The 21,733-nt window shown below is 41.6% G+C and overlaps 1 protein-coding gene across 4 annotated transcripts in view; it reads right to left on the bottom strand.

Moving 5' to 3' along the window:
* NRG2 (neuregulin 2) overlaps positions 1 to 21,733 on the bottom strand; it is a 145,350-nt gene that overhangs the window by 25,733 nt on the left and 97,884 nt on the right. For 3 of the 4 annotated variants that reach the window (XM_081015164.1, XM_081015166.1, XM_081015167.1), the window contains exons 4-5: positions 16,299 to 16,419; positions 4,466 to 4,524 (exon numbers count right to left, since the gene is read on the bottom strand). In XM_081015164.1, coding sequence (XP_080871290.1) covers positions 4,466 to 4,524; positions 16,299 to 16,419 — 180 coding nt within the window. Of the gene's footprint in view, positions 1 to 4,465; positions 4,525 to 4,788; positions 4,866 to 16,298; positions 16,420 to 21,733 lie in introns of all 4 variants that reach the window. The other variant, XM_081015165.1, reaches the window with a different exon arrangement.

Below are 21,733 nucleotides of genomic sequence, written 5' to 3'. Positions count from 1 at the left end.
GACGACACACGATGGCATAGCAAGGTTAATTGCAAAAAATGCCCTAAAAGTAGGGAGAGGTGGGCGGGTGTTCCAAATGCACGAGCTGAAAGAGGAAGTTCTGGGTCACATGCATGGGTATATATAGGTCCCTCGATCCGTTTGGACTGCGCCCCATTGGCTAGATTAAACCCAACATCGAGGGACCAACCAATCGGGTGTTGTGGCTATCCAATCTTACCCACCTACAACACAGGAGGTCGGTCTCCAGGTCTCACCGCAACACGTGCCCTCTTTGAGGGAGGACACGATCTACCTGAAGATAACTACCACTTCCCCTGCTGCTTAGCTGATCGCTGCCCAATTTGCCTACAAACACACTGGAGGGGAACTGGTTAGAACAGCAGTGGGAAAATAATTTACAGATTCTATTGGCTTCTTTGGAGATTTTGCTGCTGGAGATAATTTCTAGTCTGCTCTTCCTGTTTTCTGATTAAATGTGCTTTAAAGGTATGGAGGCTGGTCATTTGCTTCTTATGTCCTTATTTGACTTTAAACTCTGAATCTATCAAGGTTTGGGCCCTACCTCTATGGGTTAGATAATTTCTTAGGAATGTCTTCTTGTATTTTATATTGTTAACTGATCTTTCCAACAAAGAGCCCTATTTTTAATCTACTGTACTAATTGGCCTCTGTATTTGACACCTTTTAACCTAACAAGCACACTGCAGTGCTAGAGAAACAGCTGTTTGGGGGCTTAATATGAGAAACTGAGGCAACCATAAGGAAATTGTGATTTTTGAATTTTAACAAGGAAGCATTTGGAGGTACATGGCTGGAATGCAAAAGCCCTCTTTTGAGCCCAGGTTTCCCACAATATGATTTTAAAGAACCCACCACCCTCTCTAGACCATGCATGCCTAAAGATAGCATCTTCTAATTAATTAATTAATTTTATAATTAATTTTATAACGAATGATTTTAGACTGTTGTTTATGCTGTACTTTTGTACTGTTTTATTGTTGTTAGCCGCCCTGAGCCCGGCTTCGGCTGGGGAGGGCGGGATATAAATAAAATTTATTATTATTATTATTATTATTATTCTGGCTCTTCTTTGCACTATGTGGGCCATGATAAAAATAAAGGCTTGGTCACTGTTACAGAGAAGATATGTGATAGCTAAATGCATACCCTCCAACATTTCTCTATGAAAACAAGGGTGTCCTAAAATGAACTGTTTTATGGAATGCAGTCCTAGCCTTCTCCAGGTAGGTGTGTAAACTAGTCAGATTGTGGTCTAAGGAAACTCAAATATGGCCCTCCTTTTCTTCATAAGATTCTCCACCCCCAGGTCTATTAAACCTACCTGAGGCCTCTGGCCTCATTATAGTCTATGTTAACTGATATGTGAAGGAAAGAGGCTTTTTATTTTACCTGCTTGCTCCTTTTATTTCGTTCTGATTTACATTTCTACTGAACACTTCTAGAAAGATGTTGCACTAGATCACCTCTTAAAAATATTTTGAAGTAACAGTTAACTAATGCTTTCCTTGAGCTACAGTTCCGTAAACCGAGGCTTCGTGTTGAAACAAAGATTGCAAAGCAGTTTCATAAAACAATCATTAAATGAAATGGTTGTCCAAGGTTTAGAGAACAATCAAGGTTCATTCTTGCCCCCCTTCAAGTAATATTTTGGATTTATGTTTCCTCTCACATAATCCACAAATTTTATTTTCCTGCATCCTGTGTAATATTAGAAAACCTCTAACAGTGTTCTAGAAATTGCTGTATGAAAGAAACTGCTATGGAAATGTTACTTTTACCGTTGCTCCTGCATTTCAGCAAACTCCTCTTTAGCTTTGCATTACAAAACAAATAAATAAATGGAATGCTACTCCTGTCTGTAACTTGAAAGGGGACAAAATCTTAATCCCCGCCCCTCAGTTTCACTCACAACTGAGAGTCTAAGTTTTTTCTGGTGAGGGCAATTGTTCATTTACCGTATTTTTTGCTCTATAAGACGCACCAGACCACAAGGCGCACCTAGTTTTTGGAGGAGGAAAACAAGAAAAAAAAATATTCTGAATCCCAGAAGCCAGAACAGCAAGAGGGATTGCTGTGCAGTGAAAGCAGCAATCCCTCTTGCTGTTCTAGCTTCTGGGATAGCTGCTCAGCCTGCATTCGCTCCATAAGACACACATACATTTCCCCTTACTTTTTTTGGGGGGGGGGGAAGTGAGTCTTATAGAGCAAAAAATATGGTAAATAGGGCTCCCTCTCATTTAGGGATATTTCATTTTCCTCTTATAAAAAGTTGATTTTTCCAAAGCTTCCGCTTTTCCTTCTGGGCTGGCCAAGTAAGAGAAAAATTATTCTCCTGATTTTTCATTTAAAACCTTCCCAGTCTTCCCGGACTGAGATTGTGCACAGTGTTAGACCATGGATCCATCAGGTTTGTCTGCCGTGACTGGCATTAGCAGGGCCCCCAGGGTTTCCAGAGGGGAGGGTTTCCCAGCCCTACCTAGGAATGCGAAAGACTGAACCTGGAACCTTCTCCATGCAAAGCAGATGCTCCCCCATTGAACTAAACTACCGCGGAATTTAGGAAAAAATAGTCCTGCATATGACTACGGTACCAACTAAACATGCATATGTTTAGACTCGTGTTTACTTGCACAAGTGGAAGTATTCTGTTGGAACTTTAAAACTATTTTATTGGGTTTTGTGTTTGTTTTGGTTTAGTTTATAGTTTCCAAAACCTCGTAAGGCTCAGATTATTGAATACTCTTTATGACAGAGTGTAGGACTTATATGGCCGGAATTCCTATCCTAAGCTCTTAAAAGCAAGAGCATCACTGTTCTTAAGCATCATTTGTTCAAAGAAGGTTGCATTGCAATGAAATTAGCCATGTATGCAGAAAATATCATTTATTTAAACATTTATATCCCCCCAATCCACTAAAAACCACCAGTAGTGAAAATGGGGGGAGGGCGGAGGCCACATCCTGAAACCCGATACCAATATTCCAAAGTGCACTTCCTCGTGTAGAAGCCAATACACAAGCTTGTGCAGCAGGCAGTATGCTCACCAGCCATCCTCCCTTTATAGCCATTGCTACCCTTCCACCTAGTCCTCATTTTACCATGCAAGGCACATTGTGATAGGCTGCAGTGCCATTTAAGGCGTTGAGCAGCAAATCCAGCAGAGGTGAAACTGGAAGGTCCAAAACATGCTTTTTTCAAAATTTGTTTTTGTTGTTACCTACATTTCCCCAGCTTTTTGGTATCAACTATAATATCAAATTTGGGTCTGAAAGCAAAGACTTCCATTTTTTTTTCAAACTTGTGTAAAAAAGCAGCCACCCACCCATATTTCATAGTGAACAACACTTCTGGAAAATCAAATAACAGGATGTCCTGGTTCTGTGGATCGCTGCTCAGTGGTACTGAGCTGCTGGGTCCCCATGCTGGCACCAGGGATTTACGCTAGCTGCCAGGCATTTGGGAACAGATGGGTCAACACAGGTATGGCTACAGGTTGGGTTACTAATAGTGTCATTGTCTTGATACAAAATGGCATCATATAGTCTTCAGATCGGCAACACTGACACATTATAGGGTCATTTGATGGCAGCAGAGAACTTTGGTTCTCTCCATGTCTTTTTAGCTGCAGTCACTTCCTCTGTTGCCATCATAGAGTGCCCTTAGAATAAAACTGGACTTGTTTTTAAAGTTCAGACCTAGGTGCAATTTTCATCTAATTGCCAAATTGTTATAGCTCTGAGGACAAGAAGAACGATCCCCTTGCATTATGCTTTGTGACATAATGAACTAATGACCTCCTTGCAGGCTGGACACTTTCAGGGCAGCTCACAGATTAACTGGACTCAGGCTATGTACACATTAGCAGTGCTGCAGTTGCTTCCTTCCTACTGTGTTTCAAGTTGCTTTTGCATTTTGCTGTACACACGAGAGGTGAGGTAGGGATGTATTCATTCAATGTTCATTAATCTGTTTTGTTTTCCCAGCCCTGGTAAATTTTCCCCAAATTACTATTCATGAAGCACACACATGTGCAATTGCTCTCACAAACACAGACACCTCAGCTGAAATGTGAAGTGAATGTGGCTTAAGTTTTGCTTTCAGATTTAAGCTGTGTTGAGACCAAATGCATCAAACAGCATTATTTCTCAACCAACTACAGGATAGCTCTACATTGTGGGTAATATTGCCTGTGCACAGATTCAGGAGCACACTGGAGCCAGAATAAATGACAATGCGTACACAGCCTCATTCCTTGCTGCATTTAGATTTTGCCTGAACTATACATCAGTGGTGAGTTCTGTTCAGATTAGAATCAGGAGCAATAACAACTGAAGCACAAAGCAGGAAAGTGAAGGTTCCTATTCAGAAAAGAGCTGCTTTAAAGGTGTCACACAGTGTGTTATGATAAAACAGAGAAAGAGAGAAGTGGAAAGAGACATACTGGAGAAGCTGGCCATTGCGAAGTTCTGACACTGGTCCCCTGTGAATTCGTTCGGACACCTAACAAAAGAAAGAAAACCAGAAAGAGAGAGAAACAAGATAGCATGACATCCAAACAGACTGAAACGAGGCTCTTTCTGCTGCCAAATCAGCTCCCTTTCGAGATTTCTCCTCTGGTGCGCCTGGGGTTGGTCCCTTACCTGCAACCCTAAACCTTAACCCAGATCTTAACTCAAAAGAACACCCTCACTATGCCATTCTAAATCCAGCGCTGTACCCAGGAGATTATAAGTAGTATGGTGCAATTTTTTTCTTCAAACATACTTTGCTTAGGATCTGGCATGTACAATCGCAAAGGCTGTTTCTCCAAACATCTCTGTCCGAAGAATCCATTTGGACATCTGGAGGAGGAAAAGGGGACAAATCACAGAACAAGGCTGGCATCATCCTTGAGGCTAGGGTTAGAAATAAAAGTGCACAGCGATGAATTAAAAAAAATGAAAGCATCTAATGTAAGGCACCTTGATCTAATCTTTGCAGTGTCAAATGGGGGCCACCTAGTTCCTTTTCTGTGCAATTGCTCCACTCCCTCCCTGTGCTTTCTGAAGGCTTTATTCTTCTAATTTATATGCAAGCTAGAGGGCAGGTCCAGGCAGAGCTTGTCTGAAGCCCAGGGCGGGACAGCGTAAGCCTGTCAGGCCCCGGGTGGGGGAGTCCGGACAGTTCAGCCCTCCAAAGCCTGGGGCAAGTGTACCCAGCTACCCCCAGCCCTGCACAGGGGCAATTGGTTTCAGCCCTGAGAAAAAAAGAGAAGGCCCACTAGTCCATGCCTAGGGTTTTGAATAACCCCCCATTTCTAAATGTGTTGTATTGGGGCAAGAAGTGGTGTTAGGGTGCTGTTCCCAATTTTTTATCATTCTTCCTTATGTGTGATACAGTCGTGATCTCTGGGACTGTCAGTATCTTGTTCAGATTGTTTGATGCTAATTTCAACCTGTCAATATAATTAGCTGGCTATGGAAAGCATAAGTAAGTGAAAATAAGTTATGCCACTAGGAAAACAAATCTAAAGGCATCTCTTCAAAAAGACACCATCTAGCAAAACAAAAGGTCATCTTCTTTAACCCAAAGTGAGCAAATGAGGAGGAGAATGCTCTTACAACATGGTCAGAGGGGAATACCCGTGTTTTGACTATACACATCTTCTAACCACAAGGCTACAGTCCTGTGCATTCTTTCTAGGGAGCTGTCCCATTGAAATTAGGAAGATTTACTTCTAAGTAAATATGCACAGGACTGCAATGCATAGCTCTGGAATAACTTAAAAGGCAATCCTTGAACAAGCACGGGAAAGGAACGAAGCTAACATCACCCGTTCACCTAGCGAGCAAAGCTGCATGTACCCGGTTCTTTTAAACCCAGAATGCCCGGAAAAATCATGCTGGATTTACTTCTAAGGCTCCATCTTCACTGTACATTTAAAGCAAAATCATACCACTTTAAACAGTCGCAGCTTCCCCCAGAGAATCCTGGAAAGTGTAGTGTGTTAAGACTGCTGAGAGTTGTAAAGAGACCCCCTTTCCACTCACAATTCCCAGAATTCCCTGGAAAGAGGGATTGAGCATTGGAATTGTAGTTCTGTGAGGGGGAAAAGGGACTGAAGTCACTTTCTATGCAATAGTTGTCATTTCTGTACTGTTTGGATAGCACACAGGATGATCGTGTGTCTTTCTCTGTCTTTCAGAGAGTGTTTACACTGTAGTAAGCCATCCCATATTTCTTTTTATTTAGAATAATGTACAAGCTGTCTGCTTTATTAAAGAATTCTCAAGTGGTATACCATAGAAGAGAATAAAACAATTATCAATATAAAAATAAAAATCAGCAAAACTTTAAAACAGGTATTCATAGCTCATTTACATGTCCAAATAGACTTGCCAAAACAAAATGGGTTTTAGCAGCTGTCTACAACAGCATAATGAAGGTGGGAAGGTCCAGAGGACCAAACTGAAAGCTGACCTTCCTACAGATGTAGAGTGAACATTGTATGGTGCAGTCCTTGCAAGAGTCCAAGTTTCATAGATCTGAGTGAGGCACACAGGGCGCAAAGCCATGCTTCAGGTAAACTGGTCCCAAGCTATTAAGGGCTTTATATGTAAGACCTTGAGCTTTGGCTCCTAGCAAATCAGCAGGCAGTGCAGATCTTTAAGCACAGATGTAATCTCCTGGCCAGGGGAGAACAAAGGCGTTGTGACACCCGGGGCGGGCATCGCTACATAGGGCGCATGTCCGGCATAGCTACATATGACGCATGCGCCGTGCGTAGCGATGCCGCACATGCGCTGTACATAGTGGTTTGCCGGTTGCACTGCTCCGGTGCCATGTGGACGGTGCTGGGATCCTTTACATGTGGCTATAGCGACAATGGAGGGATCCCACCACCGTCCGTACGGCGTTCGAGCGGCACCGCGGTGGCAAACCGCGCTGTACATTGCATGTGCGGCATCGCTACATACAGTGCATGCATACGACACTGCACATGCGCTGTACATAGCGGTTTGCTGACTGCGCTGGGATCCTCTGCTTGCAGCTGCAGCCATGAACAGAGGATCCTCCACATGCAGCTGCAGCGGCGCGATGGCTGCTCACGCCGCCGCCACGGGACAAGCCCCCATGGGGTGCCTTCTTGTCACCCCCCCAGACATGGCACCCGGGGTGAAGCACACACGCACACACACACACACACACACACCGCCCCCTGTTGCAGCACCACTGCTCCTGGCCAGATCTTACTCCTGTCAGTAATCGAGCTACAGCATTCTGCAGAAACTGCAGCTTCCGTACCGACCACAAGAGATGCCCCACACATAGTGCATCATAATAATTCAATCTTGAAATTACCAGTGCTTGAACTACTGTGATCAAGCCATCCCATCAGAAGAACAGTCACTGCTTCTGCACTTCTAGTGGAAGGTGTTCCGAACAACAGAGTTGGATCCAGGAGCGATGCCCAATTACACAGCTGCTCCTTCAGAGGAATACAACCCCATCCAGGGCAGGCAGCTGGCCTATATCTGAGGCACGGTAACCACTCACCCTCAGAGGCTCTGCCTTGCCAGGAGTCAAACTCAACTTATTTTCCCTCATGCAACCCACCACTGCATCTGGGCATCCGTCTGGGTCCTGCATGGACTTTCCTGATTCAGATGCCGCTCCCTCATATTGTTTTCCCCAGATTCATATTGGCAAAGTTAACTCCAATCAGTGACAAACAAACTCTAGCTATGAATTTATTTCCACCTGGAGAAATCAAGCTATAGTCCCCATTAGCACAATCTGGGGAAGAAGCAGCAGTGGGGGAAGCAATTATTTTAAAAAGGCATTGGCATCACATTTAGAAAAACATCTCTGCAAACTTTTCCTTCATCAAGTGAGGAATTATGTTGTTAGCCATTATGCTTTTGGTCCAAATTAATTTCTCCTTTCTTAAACCAATTAATATATAAAGTCAAATATTGCTGAAGATTCCTGAATAATTTTCTCATATTCCCATTTGTTTTGATCATTTGTGTACAAACTAGTTTTTTAAAGGTTATTATTTAGATTGTGTAGGAAATACAGAAGTCTCTGATCTGCATAATAAAGGATCTGGGCAAAGGATAACCTGGAAGAGCAAAACTCTATTTTTTATTTAATAGCATGCAAAATTTAGTGCATATTCAAGTTCCAGTCACAATCCCTACTGGCAGAGAAGCCCTGTGCTGTCACTCAGTGAAACAATAGAATTTGGCTTTGAAAAACTGATCTTTGGTTACTGTTATAAGGAAGGAGGTTCTCTTATATTATTCTAGCTCTAAGAAATCTCAAATGGACGTTAAGGGCTCCCTGAACTAAATTAACAGCTTCATTTTCAAGATATAAAGTTCATCTTGCATCCCTAGACAAAGCAACTGTGACAGTATGTGAGAAATGGGAAGTGAGAACCTATTCACCAGAATTAGTGCAGGCATATAATCCCAGGTGTTATATACCTGTAGTCCATTCCCCAGTGTACTGGCGACTGATCAGAGCAATTTGGAGAGCAAGACCAAGGGAGAAAAGGGTGATGTAAAGCCAACAGTTGAAACTTGACTATAGTACACATGATCAGGAGGACAAGACTCTTGAGGATCGGAGGAATCACAAGATTTTTTACTCATCCCTCCTTCAGATTCTTCTTAAAAAATCTACATCTTCTTCGAAGCACTTGGTTTACTGCCTCAGTCCTCATCCTCCAATGAAACAAAGCCAAAACAGATATCACTTGCTCATATGCATCTCATTTATTCACTTCTTCCATTTCTCGCTATTCTTGGTCCTTTGGTTACCCTTGCTTCTCACTCCCCCCCAAAACACTTGTTTTTCCTATAAGCACCTTGGGACACAACCTCTCTTTCCATACCCTCCAACATCCCACTGAGAAAAATCAGGGAGCTTGTTTTTTGGTCCCGAGCTCTTGTGGGAGACAGGTGAATCATGCGAGAGTGTGGAACCTAAAAATGAGCATCTTTTGGTCTGGCACTGGTGCAAGCCAGCTGACTCACCCCAGAGAGCAGGACCAAAAAACAAGACATTCTGGGTTCCTATCAGAAGCTGGGATGGCTTCCTTAATTCCAGGATGGTTGAGGAGTGTGTCTTTTTCTCTTCCCTTTGCTTTTTTTCCTTTGTTGTTGTTCTGTAAATTATCTACAGTAATTTTGCCCTGTTTCTGATTATGGTTGTGTCAGATCCTGATTGGGGGAATCAGATTATGAAATAATGCTGTGTCTGCATTGCTGCAACTGAGTGCCTTTGTTTTTAATTCCTTGGCTGTTTTGTCTCTTTAGGGGAAATCCAGACAAGAGAGATATATGGAACCTGCTAAGAGACATTTGAAAACTGAAATTATTTTTGTTCAAAACAAGTTAATGAAATTAATTTTGAATTTTGTTTTAGAAGGAAGTTTGATGGCAATTTTACTTTAAGAGTATCCCAGGTTGTTCAAAATCCAAGTTGTTGCCTGTGGCCTACAAGGAAATCCATGGCAGCATGATGTGAGGCTATTGACAACTCATCAGTGACACCCCCACCCCCAGGCAGCTGACTGCTCCATAGAGGGCAATTAGCATAATGGAAGGTGGCCATTCAGATAGTTGGTAAGTCAAATTAACAACAACAACAACAACAACAATAAAGATACTTGGATGGGTGGAATGTTAGTTTTTATAAAGCCAGTCATGTTTTATGCCTTTCCCACAAATCTATTTGTGGAGCAATATTCTTCCTTAATTTTAGAGAAACAGGAAATGGAATATTTGGGTGTCTCCAAGTTTCTTTCTCCAACTGGTGGGGAGTTTGAGTTTTAGAAAGCCACTTAGGCTGCAATCTTATACCCACTTACCTTGGAGTAAGCCCCATTGAACCCAGTGGGACCAACAGCTGGAGTAGGCATGTATATAATTGCATTGGTAGCTTACTTTGGGTAATACAGCAATAGAGACTTATGGTATTTTTGTAACAGTTGTCTATTTTACGTAAGTTAAGCAGCTAACAGGCAGGGAGCTCAACCCCAAAGCAGTCTCAGCCTCTAAGCAACAGCAGCTATCCCCAAACTCTATCTTCTACGATCCAGTTCCAAACCTTCTAATATTTCATTTCTCTTACATCATAAACGGAAAATATTGAATTTATTATTTTTCAGGATTTTTCCAAATTTTATAATAGATACTATAGCAATAGCTATGGACAGGAAGCAAGAAAGGGAAGGATGTAGTAGGGGGATGGGCAAGGAAAGAGATCAACATTCATTCCTCAAACAGTGGCCAAGAACCGTCCCTGAAAGATGAGCTGCAGTTATTCAGTGAAAGCCAACCAAGTAATGGGATCCATGTCCATTCAGTGTCACAGAACTCTTATCTTTCTTCATATATTCTTGTCTCAGGAAGAAAGCCAGCTCCATACCTCAATCCTATCTTGCATTTCAGGTGCCCAGTTAGTATGAAGAAAGCTACTTTGCCATCAGTCTCCACAATTGTTTCACCAAACAGCTGATACATGATATATACATGGGCATATGGAGTAAAATTGTGATAAATATTTTTCTGTTTCAAATTTTAGGCCAGAAATATGGGTTCTGGAGGACAGGGATAGAAGTATCCTCCCCCCCAATGCTGATTGTGAAAATATTCTCCTTTTCTTCCAGTCCTAGTCAGTGTCTTGTTTTCTACCAGATACTTTTGCTTTGACATCACTTATCCCTTCTGATTATACAACCTTCCTGGATCACATGGTGAATCCCAGCCAATCAGGAATCATGCGATGATTAGGGTGACATCACAACACAGTCAGCTTCACGATGATATCACCAAAAACAAAAAGTCAAAGTGAGGACAATATCTTCTGATTTATGATTCTTGATTTCTGATTTATTCAGCGTTCCCAACTAAACTGGGATCATTCAGTGAATGCTGCTGCATCTTCCCATTTCACTTCAGGCAGCGAAACAGACTAGGGCAGGGGTCTGCAACCGCATGTGGCTCTTTTACACCTTTGCCGCGGCTCCGGGGCGGATACTAGCGAGGGGAGGAGGCGCACTGTGCGCCCCGACACTCCCCACTGTGGCGGGCGCTGTACTGGCTGTGACGTCGCATGGGGGCGGTGCGTGCGTTAGTCACGCACCGTCCCAACGTCACCTTCCCGCCCGCCCGCCCGCTATATTGAAAGGGGGCATGTACGCTGGTCACTGTTTTGAAGGGGAGTGAAGAACACACACACACAAAAAGGTAACTTGTTAATTTAACGTTTATTTCTATGAGGAGGAGTAATTCTGAGGGGTCAAACAAAGAAATAATAAAAAAAAGTGACAAAAAAAGTTATTTTTATAATGACGAGTTTTGCGGCTCCCAGTTTTTTTTTCTTCGGAAACGGGTCCAAGTGGCTCTTTTTGTCTTAAAGGTTGCAGACCCCTGGACTAGGCCACTCCTACTAGGTAATAATGTCTATAAATCCGAATTAAGTTGAGAGAGAGGGAGAGAGAGCGCAAGAAAATGTAATGTTAATGAAAAGGCCAAGGGTGGGAAATTGGATCTGGCTAGTGAGCTGGACCCTGATCTCCCACAATCACTGTGAGCCACGTTGACAGGTGGGGGGTTGACATCAGGTGAAACGTCATTCTCTGCCTACTCCATGGTGTGAAATCAAACCATGCAGATAAAGACCCGGGGCTCCTTCATTGTGACTGCCTGAGTATAGGAAGCACTTCTATTATCTTTTTCATGATAGGCTGGTGGGGACGCTAGAGCATTTCAGAGTAGGGATGATGTGGAAGTACTCTGTGTCTTTCGGGATCATTTTCTGCAGAGGCAAAAAGGCCTTTCAGTTTTTTAATGCCTACAATGATGTTTGTTCATTTGATCGGTGGTGAACCTCAACCTGAAGGCCAAAGTAGAGACCCTACTTTGACCCATGAGGCCATTTTCCCCAAGTCATGCCCAACTGTGCTGCAAGCCTTGGACCACTTTCAGTTGGGCCTCAGTACCACAGCCTGTCCAGTACCTCCTTCCATGCCTACTCGACTCTCTAGCAGCCTTTTGGTTGGACCAATGCCAGCACCACCAACTTCTGACATGCTGAGCAAAGGTGACTGGGAGGCAGGGAAATTGGGGGAAGGAGGTCTCCCTCCTCGGAAGGGAAAGGGCTAGGGAGAGGAAGTGTTGAAGGAAAGGGAGATAGAAGGGTGGTGGTGGTGGTGATGATGATGATAGAGGAAGAAAGTATCAGGAAGGATGAAATAAACTGGCAAGTGGGATAAGAGGAGAGGGACAGAGTAATGTAGAACTTAAGTGTGAAAGGAGAACAGAGGAAGTTGCAGGAAATGCATAAAGTTACGTTGAGAGACAAATGAGAGTAGAAAGAGGAAAATATATAAGAAAAGCGTTCTCTGCTTAGCCTTAGCACATCTACAGAAAATTCTGCCTCAAATGGGGACACTGAGTCACACTACTTGCAGAGCAAGTGTCTGTATTTAGCTTGAGTAAATCCGAGTTATAGCTCTTCCTGCCATGAGAGGAACACTGTGGCAAAGAATTTAGCAATTTGCAAAGATTGGTTAGTGAATGTGCCCAGAGCTGGCTTTGAAGAAATAACTTTGTTTCAGATCAATAGGGAGAGCAAACATCATCATCTACGTTACTACGTCACCTGCCTCCTCTTCCCAAAGGACTAGGAATGGGGAGAGACCAAGGTTCAAATCTCAGCCATGAAGCTTATTTGCCCCCCAGCCTAACCTAATTCCTACAGCTTCTGTGAACATAAAATGGGGAAAGGGGAAGAACCTTGTAAGCTGCACTGAGCTCCTTGGAGGAAAGATGAGATAAAAATGTGTAATAAAAATAATAGTAATTCCACAAGCATGTAGTCAAATGGAGTTGAAAATGTTATCAGAGCCAAGGATAATCTTCTTCCAGAGCTGAGCTGACCTGAGCACAACTACCTAGTACCAACTGCAAATAACAAAAAGGAACACAAAACTAAAGTAAAGAGACTGAATCCCAAAATTTCTGAACTGTGTACTTGGGGAAAATCCCCAAATTACTAATTCCCAGGACGAAATGTATCTTAAGATACAATAATAATAAAAATAAAAATACCTAGCATTTCTTTGCCTTCTGTAAGATATATAAACGGAGTAAGACAGCAGGATTCCAAAAATAGACATCTGATTAAAAATGCAGTAGTGTTACAAGTTTTCTCTCTCCTGCACACACTACACACGTTCATTTCTGGTCCCCAAAATATTTTGTTCTACCTTATTTTGTTTTACTACTTCAGCCCAGTCCTCATGCAAAGAGCCTTCCCCACATACACCAGCACAGAAATTAATCCAGCTTCCTTCAGATTCTCTCTCTGTCCCAACTGAAACAAACACAAACACCTTTTGACTGGATCACAAATGAGCACAGTCCCTCCTCCCCAAATTGAGAGGAACCCCAAAAGACTCTCTCTCAGACAAGCCAGGAAGCAAACAGGAGAATGATAGAACAGTGATGCAGTTAGTAGGGTTGCCAGATTTCAGTAAGTGAAAAATTGTTGAGCTTTCTGAGCTGCTTTTTTTTTAAGGAAAATTGGCAAAAACGACACTGCTGACATGGCTTGCCATCCGTCCAGATTTTACCAGACATTTTTGCCAATTTCTGCCTGGACACTGCTTCCGGTTATGCCCAGGAAATTCCAGACGTATGGCAACCCTAGTTACCTGCCTGTTTTTCTTCCTCTCTCCTCCAGCAACTGCTCAGACCCTTTCCCCTCTTCTCCCTCCAAACCAATAGGCAAGGAAGGACTGTGCAGGCTTAGTTTTTCAAGGTGGTGAGGAAGCTATAGCAAGCTGACTAGTCAACTAATATTTGCACCTGTTTAGAATCATAGAATTGTACCGAGACCAGGGAGAAGAGTCGGTGGAAGAAGATTGGAAGAAATTTAAAGACTATCTACAGAAATATTGTAAAATTAATGAATGTTAGAATGATGTTGGATAGAAATTAAGTGGTTTCCAGCTGTAATGGGAATATGAAAAATGGGTTGTTAATAGGTAAAAATCTAACGTTACTATTTTAAGACCAAAGATTAGGATAAACAAAGAGGGTAAGGATTTGCTGAACCAACAAATTGAACTGGAATACAAAAAAGGGAGGTATGAGGAGGTCTGGGAAACAAGCTAAGGAAAAATAAGTAATGGAAAAATTGAGTGGTTTTTTTTAATCATTTTTATTTTGTATTTTGTATCTTTTCTTTTTTTTCTTTTTTTCTTTTTTGTCATTTTTATATTTACATTTGGAAAATTTCAATAAATATCTTATAAAAAAATAATAATCATAGAATTGTAGTGTCGGAAGGGACGACAAGGGTCTTCTAGTCCAACCCCTGCAAAGCAGGAATCTTTTGGCCAGCATAGGGTTCAAAGCCACAACCCTGAGATTAAGAGTCTCACGCTCTACCAATTTAGCTATACCTCATGATAGCACCAGCTCCGCCACAAAGCAATGGTTTTCAGGTCTATACAGAATATTACCAGCACCCAGTTCCGTAGTTTGCATGGGCTGAAATACGCAGCCAGTTGTGGCATCTAGATTTTGCATACTGTAATTACATACTGTGTGTATGTATGTGTGTGTGTGTGTGTGTGTGTGTGTGTGTGTGTGTGTATATATATATATATATATATATATATATATATATATATACTTAAAGCTGGCAGAACCACCTACAACTGCATCGGCACTGCTTCATGGTAGTGAGATGGAATGGGCTTAGATAACCAAAAGGATTTCTTGACATGTTGAAAAGGCATGTGGAATTGTCTTGTCTGCTATGGAAATGGAGAATGCCACAAACATGAATGGAGGCAAAGTTTGGAGGTGACCATCCCAGTAACTGAGGGAAAACTGTCCATCCCGGTACAACAAGCAGAAACAACCATCCTGATTAATGTCCTGCCAAAAGATTGTAACCTGTCAGCTTTTCCAGGTGGCTCACAGGGCAATTCTATGCATGTTTGCTTGGAAGTACAGTCACACTGTATTCTGTGAGGCTTATACCTGGGAAAGTGTGCATAGGATTGCAGCTTCAATCTCCACAGTCCTTTCTCTCAACAAACCTTCTCTTCAGAATACCCATGATGTTGGTTGTGTAATATAGACCCATTACCATTGGAAACTAGGAATGAAAAAAACATTCCTTTCCTGTGATAAGGTCTATATTAGGCAACCTTTAGAAGCCACACAAAATTCCCAGTTTTCAGTTCCTACTTGCCTTATAGCAAGTAGTCATTTATAGGCAAATACTGTATCTATAATTTCTTCTCATATAGCCCTCCAAATTATGTGATTTTCACTCTCTGCACCCAGAAAATGAAGCTCTGGTTTTACTAAATGATTATTTATTTCACTTTGGACCACTAGAAATGGAAAAGTATGAAATGCATCCCTTTTTGCTGACTGATGGGATCTTTGGCATAATGGTAGAGACTGGCCTATTACTGGTAATATCCCGGCTTTTTACCCTGGAAGAGATGACAGTGTCTTCATGACAGTGGAGGTGTTGGGGCAGAATTCCAGGGCCCCACGCAGCAGGATCAGCAGGAGGCCCCCCAAACCCAGTAGGAGTTGCTTATCCCATTTTAAAGTAAATATACCCATCTAAAGGGGGGCTGCGGGGTTAAAGCAATTAAGTTCACACTCTAAAATTGCCAAACTGCACCACGAAATATTGATTCTAAATTGTGAAGGAAAGTGGAATGGGTGATCCTTCCCTGCAACTGGAAGAAACTGGAAGACAGCAGTCAAAATAAAAAATAAAAAATTGTCCAGTAGCACCTTATAGACCAACTAAGTTTGTTCTGGTATAAGCATGCACACGAAAGCTTATACCAGAACAAACTTAGTTGGTCTAAAAGGTGCTATTGGACAATTTTTAAATTTTATTTTATTTCAACTGCGTCAGACCAACACGGCTACCTACCTGAATCTGGAAGACAGCAGACAGAGAAAGAAGGGAGTGGGGAGAGAAAGAGAGAGATGTTGCTTTTACTTCCAGCCTAGGTGCACTTTTGTTATAGTGCTGATGGTGCATAAGACACCAAGGATAATGGGGGAAATGGCCTGGCACCACAGACACAGCCTTTAGCTAAGCCTGCTCCTCTTCTTAGTCATTGCCAAGGGACCATCAGGCAAAGTCACACCTTGTCCTCTTGCACAGAGCACTTACCCTCTTGGATTCCAAGGGTTCTTTTGTGTAGGGAAAAAAGAAATCTGTTCACTTACCTGCAGGACAGCTGATTTATGCCCTCAATGTAGTAGCACACGCCACCGTTGACGCAATAGGACTTGACTGTTTCATTGCATTGTCTAGTGTGTCCAGGCCCAGAGGAGAGAGTTGTAGCGACTGGGGGAAGAAAAAACACACACATTAAATGCTCGTTTTGCCATTTGTACTTCTTGGGCTAAGTTGCTGTGAGAATGAAATGTTTTAAAAGAGCCACCCATGGCCTGTGGCCACACAGTTATTACTTTATTTGTTATGGAGATTTCTACTCCACCTTTAAAGCACATTGTAACAGCAACCAATAACACAGTTCAAACATACAAACAGAAGATTAAAACCAGCAAAATCTAAAAGAGCAGAATAAAATAATATCACAATGGAGGCTGTTCATCTGGTGACAAAATGGAATCAAAGTAGGAACTTGTTGAGCCTCTCTGTGGAGAGTATTCCACAGTGAGAATGCCAACACTAAGAAGGCTCTGTCCCTGTGATGGCACCATCTGACACTAGCATACTCTCCCCAGCGAGTCTCAAGAAGGGTTATATTGCCCTGGGTAGGTGCCATCCCGGACCAATGGCCATGTTGGTTGGGGATGATGGGAGCTGGTATCCAACAACATCTGGAGAGCCCTGGAGACCACTGCTGTCCATTGCTTTTTGTGAATGTTTTGATCAGGCATGTCTAATTCCCTCATCTCTGCAACTACTTTGCTTGTAGGGTATTCAAGAAACTGAGTGATAAATACAAAGGGGTGCAGCATGTATCACACAGCAGCCACAAACTCACACTCTTAAAAATATATGGGTTGGGAGGCAGTAGTTGTTGTGTGGAGGTGGAAGAACACAATGCAAGAATTTGACCACTAAGCCCCAACAGTAACATCCACCCATCACAGACAATTATACTATCTTGTCACACTGTTCATTCTACCCCATTCCAAGAGAGCGAATAAACTAACAAACATATTCCAGATAACACTACAATAATGATAGTGTACATAAGTTGCATTGTCGCCCATGACAGGCTAAAGTCAAAGTGTCACTTAGTCACTCAGGTGTGCTCTGTGTGAAGTCCTTTCAGACCCACCATGACAGTTATACAGTGCAGTTATACAAAGTCATGAAGTGCCTTCCAGGAGTTCCAAAAGACTCCAGCTTCTGACTTCAGATTCAGAGTTGGCAATAATTCCTGTCACCGTAACTTCATTTTGTAGACAAAAATCATGTACTCTCTGTATAGGTATGTATGTATGAATGATATTTGTTTGGACGCACCATCTGATGCAGGACACAAGAAGAAATATGGAAGCAGGGCAGGATTAAGAGGTGTGATTTTTTAATTGTTCAATTCCTTTATTGCTCTTCTGTACCACATGCAGTTTGCCTCAACTTCCATTTTCTTAGTTAATTCACAGCTTTTTCATCTTTACATTACTGACATGCATATGCATTCATTAAAAAATGGCAAAAAGCTTGATATCCAACTTCATTTTGCACTGTTTTTACAAACACTCCTGGAAAACAATACAACATCTAAAACAATCTTTATGAAAGCATATGTATAATTACATCATTTTTTTCTATTTTAAAGAAAGAAAATACTAAATAGAAGCACTATTAAATGAAACATGTTTCCCTCTCCTTACAGAATTTATTCAATGTATAGGAGTTTTGCATCTTGATTTTATGTTATCTTTACATTTTCACCATAAAACATTATAAAACCAAAAATAAATGTATTGTCACAAACCATAAGTAAATGCTACATTTAAATAATTCCACTTGGGTTTAGGGGTTTGGGGAAATTTCATGATGAAAATGTGTTGAAACAATTATACAATTATAATTTTATTATTATTATTTTATATATATGAAGGGATTTTTCTTTAATTTTTCCTTCTTTGAATTACTGTGTTGGCTCTGTTTCCTTGTTCCTTGCTATGGTGCAGAGGAGAGGATATCTTTAAAAATGCAAGGAAGGGATAAAACAGATTTCACTTCCATAAATAAAAATGTTTTTGCTGACAAAGAACTTAAAAGTGCAGTCCTCAAATCGTCCCTTTAGAGGAGTACCATAAATGCCAACAGACTACTCTTGTGCAGGCAGTTTAAATAATGTTCATTATTTAGTCACTGGGTGCTACAGCATCTAAAGACCATTTGCCAAGTAAAGTAACTGCTTCTGATTCTTTACAGCTTGGGTGTCAAGAGATATAAATAGTAAATACCCCTGTGTGGACACTTAACTAATGATCAAATCCTTTTTGGGGGAAGCTGCAAAGAACAGGCCCGGAGAGATGTAAAAGCAAAATAAATTATAAAATATTTAAAAGAAAGCATCTGGGGAGAGGGGTACTTACACTTTTCTTCTATTACAACTAATTTAGATTCTGAAGTAGATAAGATTTGGGGTGCATTCATTGTTCCTAGGGAAATTAAGGTAAGAAAGCAGTAAAAAAAGAAGAAGCAAGTTACCCCATTAGCAGAGTGGAAGATAATGGTAAAGTTAGCTACATATGTTAGAACTGGAGAAGAATCCTTGCCAGGCATGTGATATCTGAAGCAGTTTTGTGAGTGTTAAGCCATTTGTGTGATTGAGTAGAAAAAACATTTAAGGAGTGGTTGAGAAATGGAGATCCCAGTACTATCCTTGTAGCTTAAAACTATTTCTACAAAAGGATACATCTTCTGGATAGCATCAGGAAAAATAGACAACAGAACCATCCATTTCTTATTCAAATAAGGAGATAAAGATGGATAATTAGAATTTTTAACATTCCAATGAAATGTTGAGGAGTCAACCAGAATGTATGTTTTAGTTTATGAAGTTATAAATGGAGATACATCTGGCATGGTTGAGGTTAAAAGTGGTCCCATATGATGTACTCTCTGGCAGGCAATAAGCCATAAAAGACTTAAAGGTGACTGAGGAAAAATGATGGACTGTATATTTCAATATACACTGAACATAAATAAGATGATGGAAGTTGCCAAAGGAAGTAGGTTAAAGAATGCATGGCAAAGCTAAAACCAGAGATCTGTGGTAAAATCCAGCTTCACCAAAACTACTGAGGTGCAGTTAAGACAGTAAAAGGGGCTTAGAAAGGCAAATAGTTTTTCCTAACCCCCCCCCCCCAGCCTGTGACCCAAAGCACACTTGCTAAGGGGAAACATCAATTGGCTTTACTTCCAACGCTACGAAAGATTTAAAATGTAAGGCTTGCCGGGAGTGTTTGTGTGAGGGGGTGAACAATTCCAAGGCAGCTTCTTTGCTCTTCTCTCTCTCTGTGTGTCTTATGGTTCTCTTTTGTAGGCTATCTTGAAAATCTAAATTAATAAAATGATTTTTATTTTTATTTTTTAAAAATGAGGTGAATAAAATTGGGCAGGAGCGCTGATGAAAAACTAACACCCGTCCACTTTTCTCACAGACTTCTTAATACAGTGGTACCTCGGGTTAAGTACTTAATTTGTTCCGGAGGTCAGTTCTTAACCTGAAACTGTTCTTAACCTGAAGCACCACTTTAGCTAAAGGGGCCTCCTGCTGCTGCCGCGCTGCCAGAGAACGATTTCTGTTCTCATCCTGAAGCAAAGTTCTTAACCTGAAGTACTGTTTCTGGGTTAGCGGAGTCTGTAACCTGAAGCATATGTAACCCGAGGTACCACTGTATTATAATTATTAGGCTCCATTCTCTGATGCTGTCTCCATTCCTAATCACACTTACTAGGGAGTAAGCCTCATTTGGATCTCAGTTGGAGATCCTTCACCAAAGGATTAGGCTGGATCTCCAAATGTATGGCAGAGCTATTAAATCTTATATGTACTGCAAGGAAGTGTCCTGGACTCAAATCTTTGCTAATTATCTCAAACAGCATGAAGTAGAGCTGAACAAGCTGAGAGGCTTGCTCTTAAGATTGTATTCATCTTGAAGATCTCATAATATATATCCACACGGGCTGTGTGCTCAAAGGGGGCTGCAGAAAAGGGGAGAGAGCAATACTGGACTTGCGCCTGCTGGTGCTGCCACAGCTAGATCTCGGACTCATAGAATCATGGAACTGTAAAGTTGGAAGGGACCCAAGGATCATCTAGTCCAACCCCCTGCAAGGCAGGAATCCTGTCCACAGCTGTCCCTGGGTGGACTCGAACTATCAACTTTCTGGTTAACAGTCAGACATACTAACCCACCGCACCACAGGATAAGAGGATGATGGCGCTTGGCCCACAACGTAAGTTCAACTTATACAATCACTGTATAGCCCAAAATGTTTTGGAATTTCACTAGCGCAAAATGTAAATATAAATCTTCCTTTCTTATTTGCTTGTGTCTTCTTTTTACTATGAAAAGCACGTCTTGCTGGAACAAGAGCCCCTCCCCTCAGTTTCCTGTTTTATAACTGATTCAGGCTTCATTTTAATGTAATCCTAAGTCTCCACTTGAGAGTCCTTAAACAACTCAAATGTTAAATTGCTGGTCTTCTTAAAAAAAACACGTAACTTGTCCCTAAAAGATCAGCTGAGGACTTGAAAGTGACCAATGTAACAACAACTTTTAAAGAAGGATCTGGGGGCAGGAACCCGAAAAGTTCGAGTTTTGATGTCTGTTCCTGGAAAACTGATAGAAAACCTTGTTAAAGATACATCCAGACCATATATTTAAAGCACTCTTATATCACTTTAACAGTCATGGCTTCTCCCAAAGAATCATGGAACTGTGCTAACAGATGTTAAGAGACCCCTACAATTCCATTAGTAACCTACAGTTCTGAGGATTATTTGGGAGAAGTCATAACTGTTAAAGCGGTATAAGATGCTTTTAATGTATGTATCTTTGGACACCTGTGAGAGTGTCAACAAGCATATAGACAGAGGTGATCCAGTTGACATTGTGTATTTAGATTTTCAAAAGTCTTATGACTAAGTACCCCACAAAAGACTCCTGTATAAGCTTAGCAGTCATTGTGTCGTAGATTTGGGGGGGACCCCCCTAAAAATTAATAAATGGTAGGATATTGATTATTTGGAGTATTGAAGGGAAGATTGCAGGCCAGTGGGAAAATGCAGGCTAAGCTTCCTTCCCAAGCCAGGACCTCACCTTGGATAGAGGCATTAAGATGGCAAAAAGTGTTGATGAACCATCTAAGGGGAATCTTGGGAAGGCAGAAATTGCTAAGGTGATGGGGTATGTGAGAGATGACAGGAAAAGAGAGTCTTTAGCAAGGTGTGCTGGGAAGAAGAAGGAGAGAACAAAGGAAGAGATCCATCTTGGGCAAGCTGGCTGAAGGCTGGCTGGGAGAGATTACTTTGACTCCAGGGTTGCACTGCTAGGGGGGAGCAAGCCCTGTTTGAGAAGACCATGCTGTAAGATCTGGACTTCCTCCATGCAGACAGAAGGTGTAAATAGGTGAAAAAAAACATATTGCTTAAAGCTGT

The sequence above is a fragment of the Podarcis pityusensis genome (assembly GCF_964106645.2).
Source record: "Podarcis pityusensis genome assembly, chromosome: 7".
NCBI lineage: Eukaryota > Metazoa > Chordata > Lepidosauria > Squamata > Lacertidae > Podarcis > Podarcis pityusensis.
Note: the sequence above shows the minus strand (reverse complement) of the source record. Positions and strands in the feature narration are given on the sequence as shown.